Genomic DNA, 23,484 nt, shown 5'->3' with positions numbered 1-23,484 from the left:
ATTCTCTCACTTCTTCCTCTCTTCCTTGCTTCTTCTTTGTTTTTCTCTTCCTCGTTCCAGCTCAGCCATCTTTCCTTTTTCTTCCATCACTTGCAGCTCTATTACGTCCCTCACTTCCAACCTCAGGCCCCACTCTTCATTGTTCCAGCTGTGACGCACAAGCGTGGAGCCTTCTCTTTCATGCATTGAGCTGCAGAGCTTCCCTCGGATGCGAGCTGGTCAACGCGTTTCTGGTGTCACCGCGACTCCACGTTCGCCAGCAACTTGAATTTTGTGAAACAATGGCAGAAACCACACCCTCTCATCCGAACGACACCCCAGAAAATTCTCCTGGTGGAGGCGATGACAACCAGTCCCAATCGGCCGGCCAATCCAAGAATCCTGCTTCCGTCAAGGATCGAAAATGCCAGTACTGTCATCAGGCCTTCACGTCATCGTCACTCGGCCGACACCTGGACCAATTTCTCTTCAAGAAAAAGCCCGACGGAATCCACGATGTTGAGGAGATTCGGCGCATTCGAAGCGGCATCACCAGACGGCAGGCCCGCACATCCTCCGGCAAACGGGATACTCCTGAACGGGCCATGGGCAAGGGCCCGTCGGAGCATTTTGCAGGCGGGGAACACGGCGCGAAGCCGCGCGAGGGTGCGATCAGGATGATGTTTAACACGCCTACGTGGCATGCGACCGGTGTCATCAATGATATTCCTAATCCGGGTCAGACACCGGAGGGTTCGCGGTTCGCGGCCTCGCAGCCTCGAACGGGGGTGATGCATCTTCCGGACTATGCGAGTAGGGGTGCCAGCGCCAAGGATCCAGATACAATGAGGGCGTTGGAGTTGGCTCTGCGAGAGGTTTTGGATAATATCAAAGCTGCAACGTGCGTGCCCGTCGTTACTCGGTCCTTGCGACTTGAAGAATGTGCCGGAAAACCGAACAAGACCTTGCTAACAATAATGCGCACAGTAGTTCCCGGATGCGACCTCGGCTTTCGCCGTTCGATTTCGATATTCAGTCGGAGACATTCCCCTCGCTCTGTCTTCACCTACTGCCCCCACCTCCCAGTCTCTTCTCTACCAATCCGTTCCCGTCACCGTCATCTTTCCCACTGAAGCCCCCTGGGGTAGAACACCTTGATATTGTACGACAGGCGATTCGAGCGAAGATTGACCAGTGGCAATCCGATCAGCTGTCCGCGCAATCTGCGAACAACTCTCCCGGTCGGCCCGCGCTCGGCCTGGACGCTAACATGATCAGTCGCAGCGCACAGCAACATGAAGATATGAGCCTGAGGCATCTCGAGCTGGCATTCAAACACTGGGCCTCGCTGCCACCGGAGACGCGACTAGAGGCGTGGCATCTTGAGATCACCCGCGCGTTCGCCCGTGAGGTGGAGAAACGGAAAATATTGGACGAGCAGCTCGCTCGCGTCCAGCAGGAAGCCAACCAGCTGCGCGCACAGGTCGAGAAGCTGGGTTCCTGCCAATGGCCCCGCGAATTCGCCCTCTTCCCCCGGACACCCTACCCCTCCCACCCGCTGTTGCGCGGGAGCTAGACGCCAAGGAAAGCCAGATCAGCCCCGGTTCGCCTCGGTGGGACTACGATAGCGTTGTTGCGAAGTGGAAGCGGGTTGTGATGCACGACAAGACCATGGGCCGCATCGGCGTCGGGTATGGCAATCCTCCGCTCGATGATCGCAGCAGCGCGGACACCAAACCCCGCGCGACAGAGGAGCCGCCTGCCTCTGCGCCAGCGTCTGCACCTCCGTCTGCACACCCCAGGTCGCGAGCCCTGCAGCCCGCTCCTGGCCCCGCGCTTGCCTCAAGCCCGGACCAGTCGTCCTCGCATACCGGCGGCGCCTCGGCCCCATCCAGCCAGAACACCTCGCCTTATCTCCGGAGTCCCCAAGCAGGCCCGCAAGCCAAGCGTCCTCGATTAATGAATGGTGCAGATGGCGGCCACGCTTCGGCAGCGAATCCGTCTGCCGCTCCGACGAATACGTGGACTCATCCGCACAGTCACCAGTCCCTTGCGGTTTCGAACTTGGCTAGTCCGTCTGGACCGCCGCCTAGCTCTGGGGCGTAGTTGATCTTATCAGACCGGGTAGGCGCCGCCATCTCAGCCATGTAGGCAATCAGGAGATATATGCAATGGCGAATGCACGCTGGAACTCTTATCTAACTGTACAAATACTGGAACGATATATACTTCATCTTGAATTCTCGCAAGGAAGTCTGCAATCATTGAATATCTAATCATAATACATAACCATGACCGAGCAAAAATCACTCCACCGAGCAAAAAGGTTATTGCCTCCGGTAGTACTATCACTGTACACTCTTCTTCGCCTTCCGCGCACTAATCCACCGCTTCAAATCCCCCACGCCATGAAGATAAAGCCAGGAGAAGAAGTAGACCGCCGCGAAATTAAACATGGTGAAAGCCCAGAAGATCCCCTGCTTTTGTCAGTTGTTTCATTCGCGTGCTGCAACAATAGTCGGAGACACTTACGTAGGCACGCCACTTATGCGAGTAGAAGACGTTGAAACTCGCCGCCTGAATGGGAATGTTAGTTCTGGTGTAAGATCATGTATGAAGAGGGGGGAAGGAGGGGAGAACGTACAAATGCATCACCGATGGAATACGGACAATACGAGCATAGGCCGCCCGCCGCGTCTTCGACGTACCCGCCAGCCTGTTTCGCAAAGGCGCCGGCGTAGCTCTGGCAGGACTCGCCAGGTGGGGGCGAGAACTGGGTCATCTCCCTGCTGACGCAGCGGACGGGGATGTTATGGGTGAGGACGCCGAGGAAGCCATCGAGGAGGTAGTTGAAGGGGGTGAGCCAGTACATCCAGGACTGCCAGAAGTGGGGGAGGGCGACGTAGGGGACGACGACGCCGCAGAAGGCGACGACGAAGGTGAAGAAGCAGGGGACGAGGAGTGAGGCGAAGAGCTCGTTGGGGAAAAGGCGGCGATGAACTGGCCGAAGCTGACGTAGTAGAGCTCGAAGACCATAAGCAGCATCCAGGTGTAGCCGGAGCTGAAGGAGTCGCGGGGGTACCATATGCCCCAGTACCTGGTTTGTGTTAGTGGTTGTGAGACGGCTAGAGCTTGGTTGAAAGGGGGTGAGACTGCGGGTGAGCTTACCAGCAGTTGAAGTAGATGGATCCTGCGACGACGGAGTAGGGCAGCTCGGGGAGGATGGCGCTGGTGACCATCGCGGTCCATGAATAGATCTTCGAGTTGGCCTCGCGTGATTCGTAGAGGTTCCGGAAGTGCAGGAACCTGGGCTGGAGCTGCTGGATCAGGGGCGGCGAGATGGTGAGAGTCATGAAGATCGAGAAGAGCCGCGATTGCATGTCGATGTAGCTATTTCCCAGATGCCAGAAGGTAAACGTGTTGAAGAGTCCAGTGAAGACATGAAGAAGGAATTTGCCCTGTTGCTGTTAGCTTCAACTCTCCGATGACGAAACTACACACTCACGAGAGTATACTGTGGGGATCTCCAGTATGCGACGAACGCCCGCTTGGTGACAGCCACGATCTGGGTCCAGATGGGCATGGCGTATTCCCGGTCGTCGTCTTTGTTCTGCCTGATTTCGCGATTGCGGCGGGAGCCGATGATTTTGTCAATCTCTTCGGCCAGTTGTTTGCATTGAGGAGACTGGGTCCAGACATCTCCCCAGTCCTTCCCCTTATAGTCCGGATTGCCGGCGCCGATGACCTCGAGCATATACTGGGAAATTTGTCAGTCTAAGCTTAAGCAGACGAGGATCAAGACGTACTTCCGCAGGATTCGCATGAGGCGGACACTTCTTAGCACCGTTCGACTCGAAATACTCGATGAGAGTCTTCGAGTCCTGTCCCAGCTCTCCATTGTACACAACCCTGCCTCCACTTTGCAACAGCAGGAGGTCATCAAACTCTTCAAATAGGACCGCAGATGGCTGGTGAATCGTGCACAGAATCGCTTGTCCAGCGTCCGCAAGCCGTCGAAGGAACCGGACAATGTTGAACGCGGCAAGCGAGTCGAGGCCACTTGTAGGTTCATCGAGAAAGAGTAGAAGTTCAGGCTTACTTGCCAGCTCTACTGCAATGGTAAGCCGCTTGCGTTGTTCTGGGTTCAGGCCCACCCCTCCAGAGCCCACAGTTGCACTGGCAATTGGACGCATCTCAAGTAGGTCGATGATCTTCTCGCAATAATCGTACTTCTCCTGAATAGGGACTTCTTTGGGCTGCCGCAGAAGCGCAGAGAAACGGAGAGACTCCCGAACAGTTGCGGTGGGCTCATGAATATCCATCTGTTCAGCAAAGCCAGTTGCTCTTTGGAAACTCCTGGGAAGTGGCCTAAACTTGTAAGTGACGTCCATGGATGCGAACCGTGGCAGTAAGACCTACTTTCCATCTACTAAGAAGGTACCAGTGACGACGCCAAAATTGATCCGCTGTGCCAAAGTATTCAGCAGAGTCGTTTTCCTGTAATGGCCTGTGTTAGCTACTTGGTTTCAAAATGATGGTGGGCATGACTGACCCTGCTCCAGAAGCCCCCATCAAGGCAGTAAGGCGGCCGGGTTTAACATATCCGTGTACGTCCTGCAGAAGCTTCCTTTGCCCGCCCTCATACGGGATGGTGTAGTTGACATCTTGCCAAGTGAAGATAGACGTGCTCTGAGCAATGTCTTTGACTTCACCCCCAGGCTCTCCGGATTGGGTCTTCTCGGAATCAGCATTGACAGCATTCTCTTTCTGTCCCGATTCTACATCCTCCGGAAGTTCTTTATTTTTCACTGCTTCCTCAACATCCTTTGGTGCTTCGTTCCTCTTAAACGTTGTAACTGAGCTGCCGCCTTTGTTGGGTTGCTGCAACTCCGTACCAAGCATCGTCAAGGCAACGAAGAAAATGAACCACGCGATGATGATGCCAAAGTTTCGCCATAGATGAGACCGGCTGTATGTGAAAGCAGTCTTGATGTAACTCGAGCCTTGGACAACTAGCTGGTTCCGAGTGCTTCCCTGGACCGCACAGCTTTGGTGACCCGGTTGCGCATTGGGACCTTCCGGTACAATATTTGGCCTTACGCACTGAATGTCGAGATTGTAGAACTCATTGGCCATGATAGCTTCAAACGCATATTGAACGGGATTTATCCAGATCAGCCATTTGAACCACGGATGCATCTTCCATGGCGGGATGAGATAACCTAGAGCGACGTGAGAAAGGGTTCCATTTGGAGAGAACTTCATCCTACCTGTATAGACGACCAGTGCTTGTAAGGAAACTCCGGTAAGGCGAGTAGCTGCTCAATTAGCAAGAAGGTTTCGTCGAGGAAAGCACGGTTGGCACGTACCGACGTCAAGAGAAGCAGACAACGCCCCGAGAGCTCGAAAGAATGAATACATTGTCATTGTGAGAATGAAGACGAACAGGAACTGGATAAAGAATTGGGACGGCGTCCGCGAGAGATTTGCCATGCTTGGACAAGCAGTTAGCGTCAAAGTGCATGAGTCGAAGCCTGACAAGATGCATACAAGTATACAATCAACTCAAAAAGAGTGGCCTGGACGAAGACCAATGGAACGTCAACAACCACCTGGGCTAGAGCATAGGCGGATGGGCGGTAGAAGGAGCTGAAAGAGTCAGTTTTGTACTGTGTTCTGCATGAGATAGGCATACAAGCTTTTGTGTTTCAGCATGATCGGTCGACTTTCGAAAGACGCTGTAAGTTCTGCCATCGCGAGTAAAGCGTTGAAGAGGAGAATGAAGAACATGACGCCTCCTCGGGTGAATACACCACCGCTAGGACATGGGTCAGCCTGAAAATCATTCTTCAGTGGACAGATCGACGAACCTTGTGGGCGGGAGATTGTAGAATAAACTTCCTACAATCAAAGCTTGGAAGACCAAGATGCACCATTTTCCCACCAAGGTCTGTTTGTCGCCGTACATGATCAGAAATTGCCGACGAGTTAGAACGATGACCTGATCATGGAAGGGGATGGTGTAGTTCTTCTTCGGCATTTCCTGCCTCGCCTGTTCACGTTCGTGCTCCTGTGTCTCCAACTCTTTCTCGAACTCGTCAATCTCCTGCAGGGCAGCCCTGTAGGTATCACTCTTGCGATACACTCTCTGAAAGTCCTCACCAGATCTCGGGACTCGATCTTCCCATCCACTTTTGACACGCCGCGCGTGTGGATCGCTGACCGAGGTCAAGAAGTCCGGGGTGGTCCACCGCGGGGGACATTCAAACCCTAGGCGTTCGAAATATGCCTTTGCCTGTTTGGCGCTTCCATAGTATGCGCACTTGCCCTCTTCGATCAACATGACCTTGTCAAACAAGTTATAAAGATTCTCAGAGGCTTGGTAGAGGGCTACAAGCGTGGATACGTTCGCCATGTCGGTAAGAGTTCTCAGACTCTGTACATATTCCAGGGCGGTACTGGCATCAAGGCCTTTGGTCGAATTGTCCCAACATTGTGTACTGGCCTTGGTAATCATGGCCTCGGCGATGGATACACGTTTTTTCTCTCCTCCTGAGATACCGCGGATGAGCTCGTTGCCGACTTTGGTGCCCAGCGCATGTTCAATCCAGAACAATTTGGCAATGGCAGAGAGAAATGTGTTTTGATAGTCCTTTCGGCTTTCCCCCGGAATGCGCGAATCTTTGTCTGGTGTGCGAGTTTTAAGAGCAAACAACAGAGTATCCCGGACGGTCAGGGTTGCATAATGGAGATCATCTTCGGGGTTATAGGACACTGCAGATTTAATCAGCGACAGTATGCTTGCAGTATGAATAATAGCAACTGTACCTTCGGAGCGGTATTTGTCGGCCATGAGTTCGGCATCTGCGCCTCCATAGCGTACATCTCCTTTAATGCTTTTATATCCTGCCCTCTGATTGCCAATCACCTTCAGAAAAGTCGAGCATCCAGAACCTGGCCGTCCAAGGACCAGGAGCATCTCACTTGGTTTCACGCAGCCCTGAACACAGTCAGCCAGCATATTGATCAAAATTACAAAGGAACACAGACGGTGAAGTCATCGAGTATGGTCCGCAACGGGTGATGGCCAGCGCCAATTCCTTTCCTGCCTCTTGTCAAAAGGCCTTTGATGAGTCTAGGCACGGCAAGAAAGATATCAGAGTTGGTAGGCTGCAACGCAGCTCCCAGGCCAGCCCCTTTCACTGTCAAGCCCTTCCATATGACACCAGCATGTCGAGTTTTCTCCTCGTCAGAAACTGATTTCCTTTCCTTGCCAAACATGTGAGACATCAGCTTCGCAATCTGAGCCATATCCTCAGGGCCTTCTTCGCTATGGCTGGTCTGTCGACGGGAGAGGACACGGTTGATTTGGTCGTCACCGTACTGTCCATCACGAGTGGGCTTGGAACTGACATCCTCGAATGCAGTCGATGGTTCATCGTCGACTGAAGAAGAGTCTTCAGTGTCGGAACCGGAAACTGCTGGGGAAGCTGCAGGATTCGCAATGTCATGAGAAGATTGCCCTTGCGGGGGAGCCTCCACCTCCTTTCGATGCTCTACGGCGCGCTCAGCGTCCATGATGCAGACTGCAGATTAGATTACATGTATGATAACCGACTTGAATGTTGAAGGAATAGAGGAAGCGTAGAAAAGGCCTAGAGATATCGAATACGGGCGACAAGACAGCCGTAGGGATGAGAAGAAAACAAATTACGTCAGGGACTTTCCAATGCAATGTCTTCCCCGGATGTCTAATCTGTTTTGGCCGAGCATATTTTTGTGAATATCAGGTAGATCAATAAGCTCAGCGTCACATCACTATTGGTGAGAAGCGCGAGCTCGGCATGATCCAGCCAGAAGTCCGACAACTGGATTCATGCCGATGCGAGCATCATATCGGAAAACACAATAGCCGACTGTCCGATTGTATTGTGTTTCCCATCGATGCAGTGTTCTGATCCAGGGATTTGTCCAGTCAGGTGCGCGTGTTCACGATGGGATGGGCCAGAGGATCACCATGAGATCATCACTTGCGATCTGGATAGACCCGAGCATTCCGATAACCATTAGCCAAGACGTGTGAACAATTCAGAATAACTATGCAATTCAAGCTGAATCAGACGGTTGTCGAGAAATCGGGTCATCTTACAGAAGTGCATTGGGCTGGTGATCGAACCGAACCGATAAGAGTAGTTAGTGACGTAGAGGATGTTCCCTAAAAGGAAAAAGCTCTATACACACCAGTCTTCCCTTCTCCATGTTTTGGTATAGTACGACGTATATAATATCGCATCGCCTTTTCTTCTGTAAGACATTCAGGTCATTTGGCAGCTCAAGATATTCTTCAGCTTTCAAACACGTCATGAAGGAAAAGAAATTCCCAGACTGGGCCTGCAGTTAGCGCAGTGTATCTGCCAACATTGCGTGGATTCAAGCCAAGCATGATGCCTTTAAAAAAGGACATTATCCTCGTATCTTCCTGTGAGCAAGAAGACCCTTCAACAGCATCAATCTTCCTTGATAGAAAAAACCTGGTCCTCAATATGAGTTACGTGCCTCTGCCAATTGTCAGTCCTGTAAGGCTGTGGCCCTCGATAAATGCGGAGGCTGGGAAGCCTGGGCCCGAAGTACTTGGTACCTGGTCAGCCTAACAACTAGCCCGACAGCTTAAGTACCCTCAACCCAATCATGATCGGCTTGTCCAACGAATTAGGGCCAGGCTATCTATACTATCTCTTCCCGTGCGGAGGAAACACGATGCTGTCTGTCCAACAGCCCAGCCACCGACAGTCGATACTTCACAAGGAAATCAACATGGCTGGGCCTGCCACGTCCCTTAAAACTACCCAGCCATGCACATGGTCCCTCGAAGAATTTTCCATCCCTCCTTTCTTTCTCTTATCTTCCTCTTCTTCACCCCTTACGGAGGATTTCCGGTTCTGAAGGTCTTGTTGACCTTCCATCTGCATATCTACATTCCACCTCAGATCTATATATATATATATACTTCTCCCCGGGGAGAAGGACCGAACGAAAATGGTCAAAAAAAACATCACCATCGCGATTATCATAATCATCATCTTCATCATCCTCGCGCTGGCCGGCTTCGGCATCTACGCCATGCAAAACCACGTCTCCTTCTTCAAGAAACGGGCTGTTGATGAGGAGACCGTTGAAGAGGCGGGGTGACCTCTCCTTTCCACTTTATCACTGTTTATCGATTATGTCGACACGATCACGATCACGATCACGATCACGCTCACGAGCTTCCTTCTATGCTGTGCATGACTTTATGCATTACGATTTGAATTACCTTATACTACGCCATGTCTTTATGAATCACGCCGTTTGGCGAGGATCAGGCCTACGCTGTGCCTTCGCTCGACGCTACTCTATTTCGGAAGCGATGGGGCTGTGGTGAAGCGAGAAACGAACAAACAACATATTTATACATTGATCTATGTCGCTCATAGATATTTGCATCCATCCTCCGTGGATATGGGTTATGCTTGGGTTCTGGGGTTTGATTGATGTCCAAGTATGGGCAATGGCGCTTGGAGTTGGGTACATCATGCAATTGTTTGATTGAAAATACTTGCGACGGTATTATTTGTACTATACTTATACTACATGCGACCAGTACATATACACAAAATGACATGTCTTACGATTCATTAATAGATAGTATTGATATACGCAATGGAAAATGCTGATCAACCTATAATCTTCAGCCCGCCCCTCGTCTTGCCCGGCTTCTTGACGCCGTCGTGCTTGACCTTCCCCCGGCTTGACCTCCACCTTGGCCGCCAGCGTTCTTCTTCCCGCCCTTGGTATTAGTCGTCGGACGGATCTCCGTGGTGGCCCGTCGCAGCAGAATCGGATGTGAGCCAATGTACTTGCCCTGCATCTCCCTCGCAGCCGCGAAGTAGTCATCACCGTTGCTGAAACTGACAAATCCATAACCCTTGCTCTTCTGCGTGCGCTTGTCCCGAATGACTCGCGCTTTCTGAACGGATGAATACCTCGAAAATGCTTTCAGCAACGAGTCGTCGGTCACCTCGCCCGCGAGGTTCCCCACGAAGAGTCGGAAATGCGCCGGATCCCATTCTAGCAGAGTCGGATCGGACCACGTCTGGCCACCGCCGGATCGCACGACGGTCTTGGCATTTTGCTCTGGGTGGCCTGGCGCAGGTGTGGGCGTACTCGCCGCTGTTGCACTGGTCGGTGTGTTGGTTCCCACGGTAGCACCTGGCATTCCCGTAGCTCCGTCGCGACGACCTGCTACCTTGCCTCCTCCCGGAACTTCCTCCTTGTTGGCATAAGCGCTCTGCCACTGCGCAATTTGAGCTTCTGTCTCGGGATCTAGACCGGAGTCATTGCGTCCGTAATTCTTCCCCGTCCCTGTAGCGGTGAACGGATTCTGAATGTGAGGCACAGACGGGCCATAGGTGGTGTCGCTGTACTGGGCGGAGCCGTAATAAGACGGTGCACCCTGGTAGGTTTGCGGCGTCTGAGAGTAGTAACTGCCGTAGTTTGCAGCGGCCGGCGCCGAGTAACCCGCTGCAGTAGCTGGCGGCGTAGAGACGGCTGGACTGCTGGTACGGTAAGGCTGGCTGGAAACTACGGCACGAGGTTGGAATGCTGTGAAGGCATTATAGCCTGTCCGAGCGCCAGTCGCGCCATATCCGCTGCTGGCAGCTGGGGCCGTATATGAGGGCGCGGCCGAATATGCAGGTTGGTAAGATGCGGCGGCTGTGCCTGCGGATGCTGGTGGCCGCGCGGGGAGCGAAGATGGCGTTTGTTTGAGACCTGGAGGTGGCGGAAAGGACATGATGAACGGAGCGTTCGAAACAAGAGATACGGTATGGATGGTTTGATTGCGCCGCGTGCAGGAGTAGCAGCAGACACGTACCTTCAGGGCCTGACTGACGAGCAGTCACACGTCAGACGTCACACCTGAAAAAGGTCCCGAATCGTGAATCTATATTGATTTTGAGGCAAGTGAATGATGCACAATCGCAGTCTGGATTCTCGACTTGTATTCTTCAAATCGCTGTTCAACGGCGTAGAAAGTAATGGAAGATTGGTGGTAGCCTCGAAAGACGCAAGAGGCAGTCAATACTTTTGAGCAGAACGGAAAGATAAGCTGAAGTGTCTCAAAGGTATGTTTCGGGGAGAGTGTGTCGCGAAAGGCGTCGACAGGAGGTTTGAGTTTTTGTCCAGAGGCGATGATTGAATGGCAAGTGAGGTAGGTCAATCCAGCTTACTGTCCATGTTGCGCCAAGAGAAAGAAAACACTGCTGGTTCCTCTGGCCTGCCGTAGAGGTCTCCGGCTAGCGGCAAATCATTGTTCCCGAGCAGCGGCTCAGCCACGGACTCAATGACTAAGCCGCCCAACGGATTTACCACAGAATGATGCAACCCCCACCCTAAGCCGCTTTGGGTAATGCAATAGCCGGCAACGGGCGTCATGGGGGACGAGACCTTCTGCATCAGTAATCCATGAGATGCTGTGTTGTTCTTGAAATCCCGGTGAGTGGAAAAATCATCTTCTAGGCGATTATTCGCATCTAAACTCCGCTGGTGTAGCAAAACCTGGAGTGCTACTGACGGCTTATCAGATGGGTTCAGTATTCATGCATTTAAACTGCCAGAGTGCTAGACCGAATGCGACAAAAGCCCGGAGGAGGATGGTATAAGGTACTAAAAACCGAGTACAGACGAGTATAAAAGCCAACATTCCCACGGAGATAACAGAAAAGTAGCCATGCCTTAGCAATCATGGCTAATAATACCTTAATCTTGATAGACGGAGTAATTATTATCATATCGTGATCGGAAGTATATGGGCTCTTTTGCTTCACCGAACATACCTGACTTGGGAGACACTAGCACCGTTACCAGTTAGTCCAGCTCATTTTTTGGCTGTCTGCCCCTCCATGTGCAGCTCCTGTGCCCCGCCATCAACTACCGTCATCTCCGAAGTTCCTTGCTCTGTTTCTACAATGAGGGGCATTCTGTTCACTATTAAGGGACCTTGTGAGAGTGTGTATGAGTATACAGTGGCATATCCAGGGTTCTTCACAAAGGAGGATTGTAACTGCCTATGTAGTGCTCGAGGCCAGGTGCAGTTGTCGAACAATCCCACCATCCGTGGGATTGATTCATGATCAACTAATACTAAAGTAATCATCCGTAGTCTCCATGGATGCTTCCAGCGTTACTCTGTCTCCGTAGACTGCAAACTCACCGGACGACTCTGCTCCCTCACTTCCTTCTGGTGCCCCGCCCGTTGTCCACTTCTTGTCCTGTGCTGTGTCCCACCATGACGGAAGGTTGCTCCGTCAGCATCCAAGGTCCGTAATTAACTACACCTAATCCCTAGTAATAAAATAATAATAATAATCCGGCTCTGTTATCTTCTTCTCTCTTCCCTTCTTCTCCTTTTCTTCTTCTCCGTTATCCATTCTATACCCTCATCTTCTCCATCATCTTCTATTGGAGCTGTTTCTGTAGATTCCTCATCTACGGTCTATCTCCTTGAACTTCATCCCATCTATACCCTCTTCTCTATCTTACATCATGTCTGACCAAGCTGTGTAAGTACTCTTTGAGTTTATCCGCTTCCATCCACTACATCATCATCACTCTATCCCGTGGTTTTCGAACCCCTACGCTACCTTTGCGGCGTTGATGGCAACATCGCAAAGCTATACCTTGCGCTGGACAACCTGGCTCTTGAGCTATAAGGAGCTCAAAATTGAGCCTTGTTGATTTTTCAACCCTACCACCGTTGAAACCATGCATTTTCAGCTCCCCAATGAATCAATTCCCAGTTCTATCTCAACTCTTTACATGAGAATCTACCAACTGACTTAAAGCGCCCGTTTGGCCGGCATCAATGTCGGCGCACCGGCGCGTCCTTTACCTAGTGCTGATTTCGGTCTCATCGGTCTGGCCGTTATGGGCCAGAACCTGATCCTCAACGTTGCTGATCACGGTTTCACTGTCTGCGCTTACAACCGTACGACCTCCAAGGTCGACCGCTTCCTTGAAAATGAGGCCAAGGGTGAGGCTCTCACTGATAGGTTTCCAAGTGAGGGAACGCCAAACTAACAGATTCAATCCAGGCAAGTCCATTGTCGGTGCTCACTCTATCGAGGAATTCTGCGCCAAGCTGAAGCGCCCCCGCCGTATCATGCTGCTGGTTATGGCTGGCAAGCCTGTCGACGACTTCATTGAGTCTCTCCTCCCCCACCTCGAGGAGGGTGACATCATCATCGATGGTGGTAACTCCCACTTCCCCGACAGCAACCGCCGCACCAGGTACCTGAAGGAGAAGGGCATCCGCTTCGTCGGCAGCGGTGTTTCCGGTGGTGAGGAGGGTGCCCGCTATGGTCCCTCTCTGATGCCTGGTGGTAACGAGGAGGCCTGGCCCCACATCAAGGACATCTTCCAGAGCATTGCCGCCAAGAGCGACGGTGAGGCTTGCTGTGACTGGGTTGGTGACGAGGGCGCTGGTCACTTCGTCAAGATGGTTCACAATGGTATCGAGTACGGTGACATGCAGCTGATTTGCGAGGTATGCCACGTCTTTTTTCTTTTCTTTTCAGATACTCTGCAGGAACAGGCCACTAACGTGACGACAGGCTTATGACATCCTGAAGCGTGGTCTGGGCATGCCCGTCAACGAGATTGCCGATGTCTTCGCCAAGTGGAACAAGGGTGTCCTGGACTCGTTCCTGATCGAGATCACTCGTGACGTTCTCTACTTCAACGACAACGATGGCACTCCCCTCGTTGAGAAGATCCTCGACAAGGCCGGCCAGAAGGGTACCGGCAAGTGGACCGCCATCAACGCTCTCGACCTCGGCATGCCCGTCACCCTGATCGGTGAGGCCGTCTTCGCCCGTTGCCTGAGCGCCATCAAGGACGAGCGTATCCGTGCCAGCAGCCTCCTCGATGGCCCTACCCCCGAGTTCACCGGTGACAAGCAGGCTTTCATCGATGACCTCGAGCAGGCTCTGTATGCCTCCAAGATCATCTCCTACGCTCAGGGCTTCATGCTCATTCAGGAGGTAAGACAACTGCTCATCTGCCCCTAGGCTACATGCAATAACTGACAATAATTGATTAGGCTGCTCGCGAGTACGGCTGGAAGCTGAACAAGCCTTCCATTGCCCTCATGTGGCGTGGTGGCTGCATTATCCGCTCCGTCTTCCTCAAGGACATCACCAACGCTTACCGCAACAACCCCGACCTGGAGAACCTCCTGTTCGACAACTTCTTCAAGGCCGCCATCCAGAAGGCTCAGCAGGGCTGGAGAAACGTTGTCAGCAAGGGCGCCCTCTGGGGTATCCCCACTCCCGCCTTCAGCACTGCTCTGAGCTTCTACGACGGCTACCGCACCCGGGACCTCCCTGCCAACCTGCTGCAGGCTCAGCGTGACTACTTCGGTGCTCACACCTTCCGCATCAAGCCCGAGTGCGCCAACGAGAACTACCCCGAGGGCAAGGATATCCACGTCAACTGGACCGGCCGTGGTGGTGACGTGTCCGCTTCCACCTACGTTGTTTAAATTCTGACGGAGACACGACGCACTGCGCTGGACGTAAGACCTCGTTGCCCTGAGAGGAAAAAGTGACTCGGAACTGCAGTATGGCCTGTCTATGGCTTGGAGCCACATAGATGATGATGGTAAAAAATGACTTATATCAATGTACTTAGATGCATGTTTCTTTAATAGTTCTCACGGAAATGGATGAATGTTTTCCTGTTCTAGTACAAGGTTCTAGTACGAGTCATAGTGAATCAAAAGACCTTCGAACGATGTAGAAATACTTTGACATCATATTGCTACTGTAGAGAGAGGAAGTGTTGTATACATGATTTTGCTCATCATTGATGCCGCTAGACTCGATTGGGGCGGTGATGAGCTGCCCGCAGTGCAACGTTGTTCCATCTCCAAAACACCGTGACTCTCTCCGTCGACGACATCCACTGTCTTCCCTCGTCTTGAGCCAGCAGCCACAGCCAATCATCCTGTCTGCTTGGCAGTGACTCTTTTTTCCAATATTGTTGATTTTCTTCATTCTTGTATTGGTTGCATCGATTCATTCTTGTCGTTGTTATTGCTTTCTGCCGTCGCTCCTTTGTCTACCTCTTTCCCTCTTCCCGCAACGTCCCACTTCGTTGGACCTGGTCGACTTCATCACTGCGGCGAAGAACTGATTGCGGCGGACATCCTGAAATTAAGGGACGACATCCATTGAGTGAAAAATTGGGAGCAACTTCCTACGGTCGGCTTTCCGTTTTGTACCACTGCGGCTCGGTCGGCGCATTCTCGTCGATACAGCAGCTACCTTGGCTTCAGTTTCCGGAAGACCCAGGGGTATTTGATTGCCTCCTTTCGAACTTGCTTCTGTCGAGGGCGGCATTCATATGGCAGAGAACAAGCGCCACGGTGTCGGAGTGAAAGCACCAGCGCAAGGTCCCTCGGGTGCAGCTACGAGTGCGGGAATGGCAGCTGCCATGGTGCCGTTGGAAGTGGCATTGAGCGGCGCAATTGGCGCACGGTGAGTACTATTTCCCATGGGATGCTCTGGCGCAGCTGGAGCCTACAAGAACCCCCTATGTTCTCTAGCTGAGTGTTTTCCCGTGATAGCATTCGCATTAGTACTGCACCCCCCACATCTTCTACGATCGAGGGCACTCTATTCACCGCCTGTCCCATCACAAATCTCGTTGCTATCAATACAGCCGACGGCAAACAGACACAAGCGGGCGATTACCGCATTATCCCGGTATCGCGGATCCAGTCATTCCAGCTCCTGTCTCTTGCTCCCACTGCCAACTCCGCTGAAGGGCCCTCCTTCTCCGATGCCGTGCCTCCGGTGCATGCGCTTGACATTCGAGCCTTGAGGGCTCGAGAGGCCAGCGCCATAGCTAAAATGCAGGAGAGCGAAGCGCGGCGTGGAAAGGGTGTCACGAGGGAGGCACAGGAGATCTTCGATGCGTTTAGCCGCACAATGCCGGCACGGTGGGACGGACCCAACATTGTCGTGGCGGACGCCGTCATTATTGCGCCTCCTTATCATGTAGATGATTGCCGATCAATCGTGGCCGGTGATACGGCTGCTCTGACCAGAGTGCGCAAAGTGGTATGTACATCATACCCCTTTCAGTTCCCGTTTCAGCCCGCGGAACCCCAAAGCTAACTGTTCTCGTGTTATACAGCTTGAAATGGAGCGCAAGAAGATTGAACTTCGCAATGCCAGTACGACGATCGGCACGGCAGGGGCCTTTTCACGCTCTGCATCGGTCAAGGATACTCGGAACTCAGCTAGCGCAAGTCCTTCACCCGGGCCGGGTGCTGCTGGGCAGAGGAAAGGCGGTTAACGTGGATCTGAATTTTCAGAGGCTTACTCCCTAGGCATAATCAAGGCGACGGTATGTGGGGTGAAACCACCTGTCACGCCAAAATAGAGCAAGCATATTGCAGGAGAATAGGGCCTTGGACGACATGATGCATTTAACCAGACAGATAGAAGAAGGTGGTGATATGGAAGACGAAATATAGCAACGGACAACAACATACATTGAAGAGCTCGCCGGATGCTGAGCTGTCTCAATTCCTATGAAGGCAGGGTGGTCGGGGAGGGAATAGGATGCAAGTGTCCCTGGCTGGTAGACACTTGCCCAAACCAACCTAAGTGATCATACGAACAATTCAATTGCTCTTAGAGTAAAGTAAAGAGAAAACAATCCTATTTTTGCTTCTAGCCTATGAAAAAACTAAAGAACCTAAAATCAAACTGCGAAAAGTCTAATAATGAATAACCTCCAAACCGTAACGAAACCAACAACCACCACCCCGCAACCACAAAACCCAAACTAAGCAGAATTTTGCTCATCCTGATCACGACCGATCTTCTCAAGATTGAGCGCCGCACTGATACAGGCCAGATGGCTAAACGCCTGCGGGGTATTCCCCATCTGCTCGCCGGAGATGGCGACCTCCTCGGAGAACATGCCCAGGTGGTTCGAGTAGGAGAGGATATTGTCAAAGTGCGCGAGGGCGAGTTTCCAGAGGTTCGGGATGGGGACGTTGTATTTTGCGGCCTGGTTTGTTTTTCCTCCTTTTTTTAGTAAGTGATTAGGAGGGGGGGGAGGAATAGACAGTAGAACCTACGCGGGCCATGGCTTCGACGAGCCAGAATGTCACCATGATGAAGGCGCCTTCGCGGCCGCCGACGCCTGTTATGTTTTGTTTAGTCATGGGAATAAGAAGAGATGATGGGATGGGTACCGTCGCGAGCTTTCTCGTGGTCGTAGCGAAAGACCATCTTTGCGCTGGAGAGGCCCTGCTCATTGGGGTTCTGGAGGATTTTCTCCAGCGTGCTGACGAAGCGCGGGTCGTTGGGCGGGCAGAAGAAGACGAGCGGGGCGATCATGACGGCGGCGTCGAGGACGTCGCGGCTCTCGTAGCTCTGGGTGAAGTGGCCGCGGTCAAAGTTGTAGCCGCGCTCCATGATCTCGTCGTAGAGCTCGTCGCGGATCTGGATCCATTTGAGGCGGTCCGGGCAGGGCAGGCTGGAGCGCTTCTCGCAGAGGCGCACGCCGCGGTCCAGGGCCACCCAGAGCATGATCTTGGAGTAGAGGAAGTTCTGGATCTGGCCGCGGGACTCCCAGATGGACATGTCCTTTTCGTGGCGCACCTCGATCACGTAGTTGACCATGCGCCGGATGGCGAGCCACTGGTCGTAGGTGATCGGGTTGCCGTGCTTGTCGTACAGGTAGATGCTGTCCAGCAGCTCGCCGTAGATGTCCAGCTGCGTGTGGAAGACGGCCGCGTTGCCGATGCGCACGGGCTTGCTGCACTTGTACCCTTCCAGATGGCTCAGCTCCACCTCGGGGATCTCGTACTCGCCGCGGATGGTGAACATGAGCGGCAGGAAGGGCCGCTTCGAGCCCGGCCCGGCCTCCTGCTGCGCGTGCGGGAAGATCCGGTCGAAGATGAAGTTCACGTACGCCTCCGCCTCCTCGCTGTAGCCCATCTTGAGGAAGACGTAGAGCGTGAACGCCGTGTCCCGGACCCAGGAGTACCGGTAGTCCCAGTTGCGGCCGCCGCCCACGTTCTCCGGCAAGGAAAAGGTGGGCGCCGCCACGATGGCCCCGTGGGCTTGTACGTCAGTAGCTTAAGAATGAGCAGGCTCCTCTCCACGGTTTCCCGGTAGTGACCGCGGAAGGTGCACTGGCGGGTCCACCCGGTCCAGTAGTCGAACGTCTCCTCCTCCAGTTTGTCGAGGTAGGCTTCCATCATGGCGTCGCTGGGCAGGATCTTCTCGGGGCTGTGGATGACAAAGGTCATGCTCTGGCCCTGGGACAGTTTGATCCAAGCGACCAGGCCGCGGCCCTGCATGCCTGGCTTGTCCTCGATGCTGAACTTCACCTGGGGATATCCCACCCTCTCGACCTGCTTGGAATGGGCGAAGATCTCCAGTTGGAGTTTCTCCGTGTCACTCTCAAAGTGAACGGTCTGGAGTTGATGCTTGCTCAGATTGTCGTTGAGCTTGGACCGGGTGGTGTGGGCGTCCCGGGCGTAGTTGAACGCGGGGAAGATCTCCACTTGCAAGTCCATATTGCCCCGGCTGCAGTCCAGCTTCCTGACCACGCCGGAGTGCCGCAGCCCGGACTTGAACCGGTTGACCCCGGGCTCGTTGCAGGGACAATACCCGGACAGGATCCTGGCCGACTGGGCGCTCTTCTTGGGGGCCACGGGGAAGTAGTCGAGCATGGTCACCACGCCATCCTCGTTGGTCCATCGGGTCTCGAGCATATTGGAGTACGGCAGGTACCGCTGCTTATTGAGGATATTGGGGGTAGATGTAGGCGGGCAAACGCTGAAGTAGCCCCCTTTCTGGGTGTCTAGCAGGCGGCAGAAGACGCTCGGAGAGTCAAAGACAGGCCAGCACATGTAATCCATGCTGCCCTGTTTGCTCACAAGGGCACAGGTGTGCATGTCCCCGATGAGCCCGTAGTCTTCTATGGCATTGTAGGTAGTGGCCATGACGATGATCAGAGAGAGAAGGGGTGTTCCTCAGAGATCACGGACGTAGTTGAGGATAATGGTGATTCTCTTTTGAGTATCAAATTCAGCTATTGCGTGTCTGCAATGGCTGGAGTTGCTAGACAGCACAGGGGATGGAAGAAGCTGATGAGAGGGCGGCCCGTATAGGGCCAAACTGTCTCGTAATATCCCTCTAAGGATTATTTCATCCCTGGTGCTTCTGGACATAGCAACGACATGATGATGATGCTGGTGGTCATGATCGTGATATCCTCTGCTTTCTTCTATTCCGATGCAGTCACCGTATCGGGACTGCACTATGAAGGAGAGAGCCTGGCCATGGGAAGCTCCAGCGATGCAGATGATGGAATTGAACCATCACCGTGAGAGATTCGAAGGCGCCGAATCATATGCACATCCGAAGCTCATTGAGTTTTATCCAGTATGTGATAGATCATACATCCTCGGTTGGAGGTTGTTGATTTGGGCTGGAAGAGTCCAGCCTTGGAGATGCATATCCGGATTTCTATGGAGTACGGAGTATGGTGTACCTTTCGACTCGCCAAGAATAACAATCACTGTTGCTCCCGTGACTTCTCACCGTCTCTTCTCCTTTCTCCATCTCTATAACTATGCAAGTTCCTCTTAGTCAACTTTGGTAATTTCAAGATGGTTTCTATCTTCAATCAGGACGGAATGTCATCAAGGTCGTCAAAGACCTGTATAATCCCTGCATTTAGTCGAGACTGTGATATCATGCCCTTCATCATAGTTGCATAAGTTGTAGGGCTTCGGCCTACGGAGTAAGGCATGAAGTATCGGCCTCGGACATGGCATCCACCAATTGTGGCTGAGAACAATATTAATATTGACCGCATTGTTATTATTATTAATCGGTTGAGACATTCTTCATGGTTAGGTAGGCAATTGGACCTTCTTATAAACATTCGTCAAGGTTAGCTTAATTAGATCCTAGATGGTTATCCATGGGCTGGCCTGGAAGACTGGATTGTCTTTCACCCTTTCGGATAGCTTTCTTCATTGGCATCAAGGAAGGATATTAAGGATGATAAGAATCATGAAGAATGATAACGATTATGATATTAACCCCGGATCGTCCGGAAGGGACCAACAGCAAATGATGACCCTACAGGATTTTCATCCACAAGGCACAACTTCCGTGCATTATCAGAGATTTCGGGGCCTCTTACAGGGAGGTTAAAAGGAATCTAGGGTCAGCCGGACCCAACGACTAGACTCTTCCTAGGCAAGACGAAGAGGACTAACAGGGGGCTAAAGCAGCCAAGAGTCAGTTCTCCATTGATTATCATTATTAGCGAGGTATCACAGGCAGAGGAGAGTCATTTATTACTGTCTTTTGCTTCAGTCAGTATCACAACAGTGTGATGACCTTGTTTCGGGTACAAATTTCTTGTCTTCTGTCATTGACATCATGCCAGGTTAGGCCAGGCAATGAATGATAACAATGGATCATGGATATCATCATGGTTATTGTTAACTATGGCCTGTGGAGGATGTCCCTGCCCAAGGTACCTTTTGTAGGGGATCGTCGGCCAAAGGTTACCTGACCCCTCACTCCCTAAAGTTTGGATCTGGGGGCTGTTGTCTGTTGATCAACTCACACGACTTTCTGATATTGCAGCCTTTGCAGAGTGGAATTAATGATCTGTGCAGATACATAGACTAGACTAGAATAATAAGATGGACAGATAACTATGGAGTAAAAGCAGAATTAAAAGTAGAGAACTCGTCAAAGGTCATTTAGGCATGATCCTGATTGATGACTGTAAACTAAGAACTAGATCTATCCATCCATCTATCTTAGTATCCTAAGTTCTTCCTCCTCTTTTACTCCTAATAAACTTCGTTATTTCCTCCATCCCAACCCATCGCGCCCTTGCATCAAGTCGGGGCGGTGTCTTCACTTTTCCTTTTCTCTGTATCTACGACAAGAAGTTTGCCTACCTGCAATATCTCTCATTTTTACCCCTTTCGTCCTGGGCTGCATTGATTCCTTTCCTTTTTGTTTTCTTTTTCCTTTTTTCCTCTTGCTCCTCCCTGTGAGCAGTCTTATTGTCAGTATTATCATTCATTTCTGCCATACGGAAGACTGTCGATATCCCTGCATCTCCCACGAGACCTGTCAGATCAATTGATCTTCGACTCTGCATTCCTTTGTGCCCTTATCAATTCCCTCGAGCTCTCCAGCTGTGATCTCATTCAATCCGACTGTCATCCACTGGGGCAAATCTTCGCGTTTATTTATCAATCGCTGATGGATTCCACTGCGCCCTAGCAGATCCGTATTTTCCTCCCTCGCTGTGTCTCTCCTTATCCTTTTCCCTTGTTTATTCTCCTTTTTCCCCTTTTACCTCTACATATAAACCTTACAAAATGGGGCTGTCACCGGCTGGAAGTCACCATCGACGTCGAAGCTCCGTCCTCACAGGCGCAGGACCCTCATCGCTGGCCGCCCCGACCGAACAGAGGGAGGATCATTCCAGAGCCATTGGCGAGGCGGTCAACTACAAGCGCGACGAACAGAAACCCTTGACGGCCGATGACGCAGACGTCTCCGATCTATCTTCAATCGCAGAAAGTGTGGAGATGGATTATGTGAGCTCTGACGATGAGCTCCACGATGATGAAGAAACCGGTCTCACAGCGAAACAACGACGTCAGAGACGCCGACGGAGGAAACAACGGAGGCAATTGGATGCTCGCATAGCTGATGTCAAGTCCTCCCGATATGATATCCTCTCGATGGGCTTAGCAGATCGGAACGTCGTCAAGAGACTGCTTGTCAATGCGTGTCTCATCCTTCTGTGGTACTTCTTTTCTCTGTCGATCTCCGTTGTAAGTGATCCATCATCCCCGACCCCTGCCTTTTGCGGGGAGAAGCCGAACTCTAGACTTTGCATACTGACTCTCTTTCCTCTGCTTAACTAGTACAACAAATGGATGTTCTCCGAAGACCGTGTTGTGTTTCCTTTTCCTCTCTTTACGACTAGCTTGCATATGCTCGTGCAGTTCAGTCTGGCATCCTTCATTCTTTGGTTGATCCCAGCGCTGCGCCCGCGACACCCTTCGTCCACCTCGTCCGGTTCACCGTTCAGAAACAGTCATGATGCCTCCGAATCGACTCCCATTCTCACAAAACTCTTCTACCTCACCCGGCTCGTTCCCTGCGGCGCAGCGACGTCCCTCGACATCGGGCTGGGCAACATGTCCCTCAAGTTCATTTCCCTCACCTTCCTCACCATGTGCAAATCCTCCGCTCTCGCCTTCGTCCTTCTCTTCGCTTTCATTTTCCGACTGGAGACGCCCTCCGTCAAGTTGATTTTTGTCATAGCCACCATGACCGTCGGCGTGGTCATGATGGTCGCCGGAGAAACAGCCTTCAATGCTGTGGGCTTCGCTCTAGTCATCGCCTCCGCCTTCTTTTCGGGTTTCCGCTGGGGACTGACTCAGATTCTACTCCTGCGGCATCCGGCTACCTCCAACCCCTTCTCCACCCTCTTCTTCCTCACTCCCGTCATGTTTGTCTCGCTGATTGTCATCGCTCTGACCGTTGAAGGCCCTGCCAAGATCGCCGACGGCTTTGCCGCTCTGTCAGAGACTCATGGCGGCGTCTTTGCCGTCTTCCTGCTAATCTTCCCCGGGGTGCTGGCCTTTTGCATGATCTCAGCCGAATTCGCTCTACTGAAACGTTCTTCTGTTGTCACACTAAGTATCTGCGGCATATTCAAGGAAGTCATTACGATCAGTGCAGCAGGCGTCGTGTTCCATGACCAATTGACCGCGGTCAATATTGCGGGTTTGCTTATTACCATTGCCAGTATTGGTTGCTACAACTACATGAAGATTTCCAAGATGCGTTCCGAGGCACAACGAGGCACCTGGGAGCGCAGCCCGAACTTGGACTCGGAAAGTGACGACTCCGGTCGTGCTCGTTCCCGTTCGCGTGGAACGTATCACAGAATTAGCGATCCGGAAACCAGCATGGTCACTCCGGTGTCGCCAGTGCCTACAGGTGACAACCTCGCTCCCGTCGATGGCTTGATTGGCGATCGGCGCTCGTTCCAAGTGCGGGCCAGCGGGGCCAGTAGCAACATTCATGGACTCACAATTTCCACCGGGAATCTGAGCGATAACGAGAGTCGACCGTTCTCCCCGCGTCTGGCTGGTCCGTCTCCGCTCAAGTCCGCACCGCCGGTAGTCCTGACCGCCGACTCCCAATTTCCGCCCCGTGTGGGACGAGGCCCCAGCGCTGGAGGGAACTTGCAGCCGTCCACCGAGCGGGCAGTGTCGGGAGAAAGATCTTGACCAGGTGCACTTGGATTGTACGACTCTTTCCATCGAAGCCACTGGTTTGGTTTCAAGTCCCTGTGCTCGGCTTCTGTCCGTGGCAAGGC

The 23,484-nt window shown here is 52.4% G+C and overlaps 7 protein-coding genes across 7 annotated transcripts; 4 read left to right on the top strand and 3 right to left on the bottom strand.

Annotated features, from left to right (window-relative positions):
• The first annotated feature begins 44 nt into the window (after nucleotides 1–44).
• Nucleotides 45–2,269, top strand: P174DRAFT_440148 (uncharacterized protein). The gene is made up of 3 exons (XM_024826989.1): nucleotides 45–880; nucleotides 970–1,475; nucleotides 1,556–2,269. Exons 1-3 carry the CDS (start codon nucleotides 282–284, stop codon nucleotides 2,083–2,085), a joined length of 1,635 nt encoding a protein of 544 aa, XP_024684165.1. The 5' UTR covers nucleotides 45–281; the 3' UTR covers nucleotides 2,086–2,269.
• On the bottom strand, nucleotides 2,207–7,975 carry P174DRAFT_511298 (putative ABC transporter). Its single transcript, XM_024831779.1, has 14 exons — nucleotides 7,030–7,975; nucleotides 5,850–6,979; nucleotides 5,675–5,797; nucleotides 5,530–5,628; nucleotides 5,349–5,473; nucleotides 4,532–5,297; nucleotides 4,399–4,476; nucleotides 3,786–4,347; nucleotides 3,485–3,736; nucleotides 3,148–3,437; nucleotides 2,995–3,076; nucleotides 2,624–2,953; nucleotides 2,512–2,556; nucleotides 2,207–2,456 (listed from the first exon to the last, which is right to left on the bottom strand). The coding sequence occupies exons 1-14, from the start codon at nucleotides 7,555–7,557 to the stop codon at nucleotides 2,328–2,330; spliced, it is 4,539 nt and encodes a 1,512-aa protein (XP_024684164.1). The 5' UTR covers nucleotides 7,558–7,975; the 3' UTR covers nucleotides 2,207–2,327.
• Nucleotides 7,976–9,641: 1,666 nt separating this feature from the next.
• Nucleotides 9,642–11,242, bottom strand: P174DRAFT_440143 (RNP domain protein). Its single transcript, XM_024826988.1, has one exon. It carries the CDS (start codon nucleotides 10,808–10,810, stop codon nucleotides 9,707–9,709), a length of 1,104 nt encoding a protein of 367 aa, XP_024684163.1. The 5' UTR covers nucleotides 10,811–11,242; the 3' UTR covers nucleotides 9,642–9,706.
• A 1,693-nt stretch (nucleotides 11,243–12,935) lies between these two features.
• On the top strand, nucleotides 12,936–14,661 carry P174DRAFT_440142 (NADP(+)-dependent, decarboxylating phosphogluconate dehydrogenase). The gene is made up of 3 exons (XM_024826987.1): nucleotides 12,936–13,561; nucleotides 13,629–14,057; nucleotides 14,117–14,661. The coding sequence occupies exons 1-3, from the start codon at nucleotides 13,037–13,039 to the stop codon at nucleotides 14,555–14,557; spliced, it is 1,395 nt and encodes a 464-aa protein (XP_024684162.1). The 5' UTR covers nucleotides 12,936–13,036; the 3' UTR covers nucleotides 14,558–14,661.
• A 302-nt stretch (nucleotides 14,662–14,963) lies between these two features.
• Nucleotides 14,964–16,712, top strand: P174DRAFT_440141 (anticodon-binding domain-containing protein). Its single transcript, XM_024826986.1, has 3 exons — nucleotides 14,964–15,554; nucleotides 15,644–16,139; nucleotides 16,216–16,712. Exons 1-3 carry the CDS (start codon nucleotides 15,421–15,423, stop codon nucleotides 16,375–16,377), a joined length of 792 nt encoding a protein of 263 aa, XP_024684161.1. The 5' UTR covers nucleotides 14,964–15,420; the 3' UTR covers nucleotides 16,378–16,712.
• A 160-nt stretch (nucleotides 16,713–16,872) lies between these two features.
• On the bottom strand, nucleotides 16,873–19,048 carry P174DRAFT_459086 (glycoside hydrolase family 15 protein; the record flags this gene model as incomplete). Its single annotated transcript, XM_024829735.1, has 4 exons — nucleotides 16,873–17,100; nucleotides 17,171–17,235; nucleotides 17,288–18,160; nucleotides 18,220–19,048. The coding sequence occupies 4 exons, from the start codon at nucleotides 19,046–19,048 to the stop codon at nucleotides 16,873–16,875; spliced, it is 1,995 nt and encodes a 664-aa protein (XP_024684160.1).
• A 237-nt stretch (nucleotides 19,049–19,285) lies between these two features.
• P174DRAFT_419490 (putative nucleotide-sugar transporter) lies at nucleotides 19,286–23,395 on the top strand (the record flags this gene model as incomplete). Its single annotated transcript, XM_024824785.1, has 3 exons — nucleotides 19,286–19,431; nucleotides 21,487–21,925; nucleotides 22,019–23,395. 3 exons carry the CDS (start codon nucleotides 19,286–19,288, stop codon nucleotides 23,393–23,395), a joined length of 1,962 nt encoding a protein of 653 aa, XP_024684159.1.
• Between the last annotated feature and the right edge of the window lie 89 nt (nucleotides 23,396–23,484).

Source organism: Aspergillus novofumigatus (assembly GCF_002847465.1).
Source record: "Aspergillus novofumigatus IBT 16806 chromosome Unknown P174scaffold_3, whole genome shotgun sequence".
Taxonomy (NCBI): domain Eukaryota; kingdom Fungi; phylum Ascomycota; class Eurotiomycetes; order Eurotiales; family Aspergillaceae; genus Aspergillus; species Aspergillus novofumigatus.
Note: the sequence above shows the minus strand (reverse complement) of the source record. Positions and strands in the feature narration are given on the sequence as shown.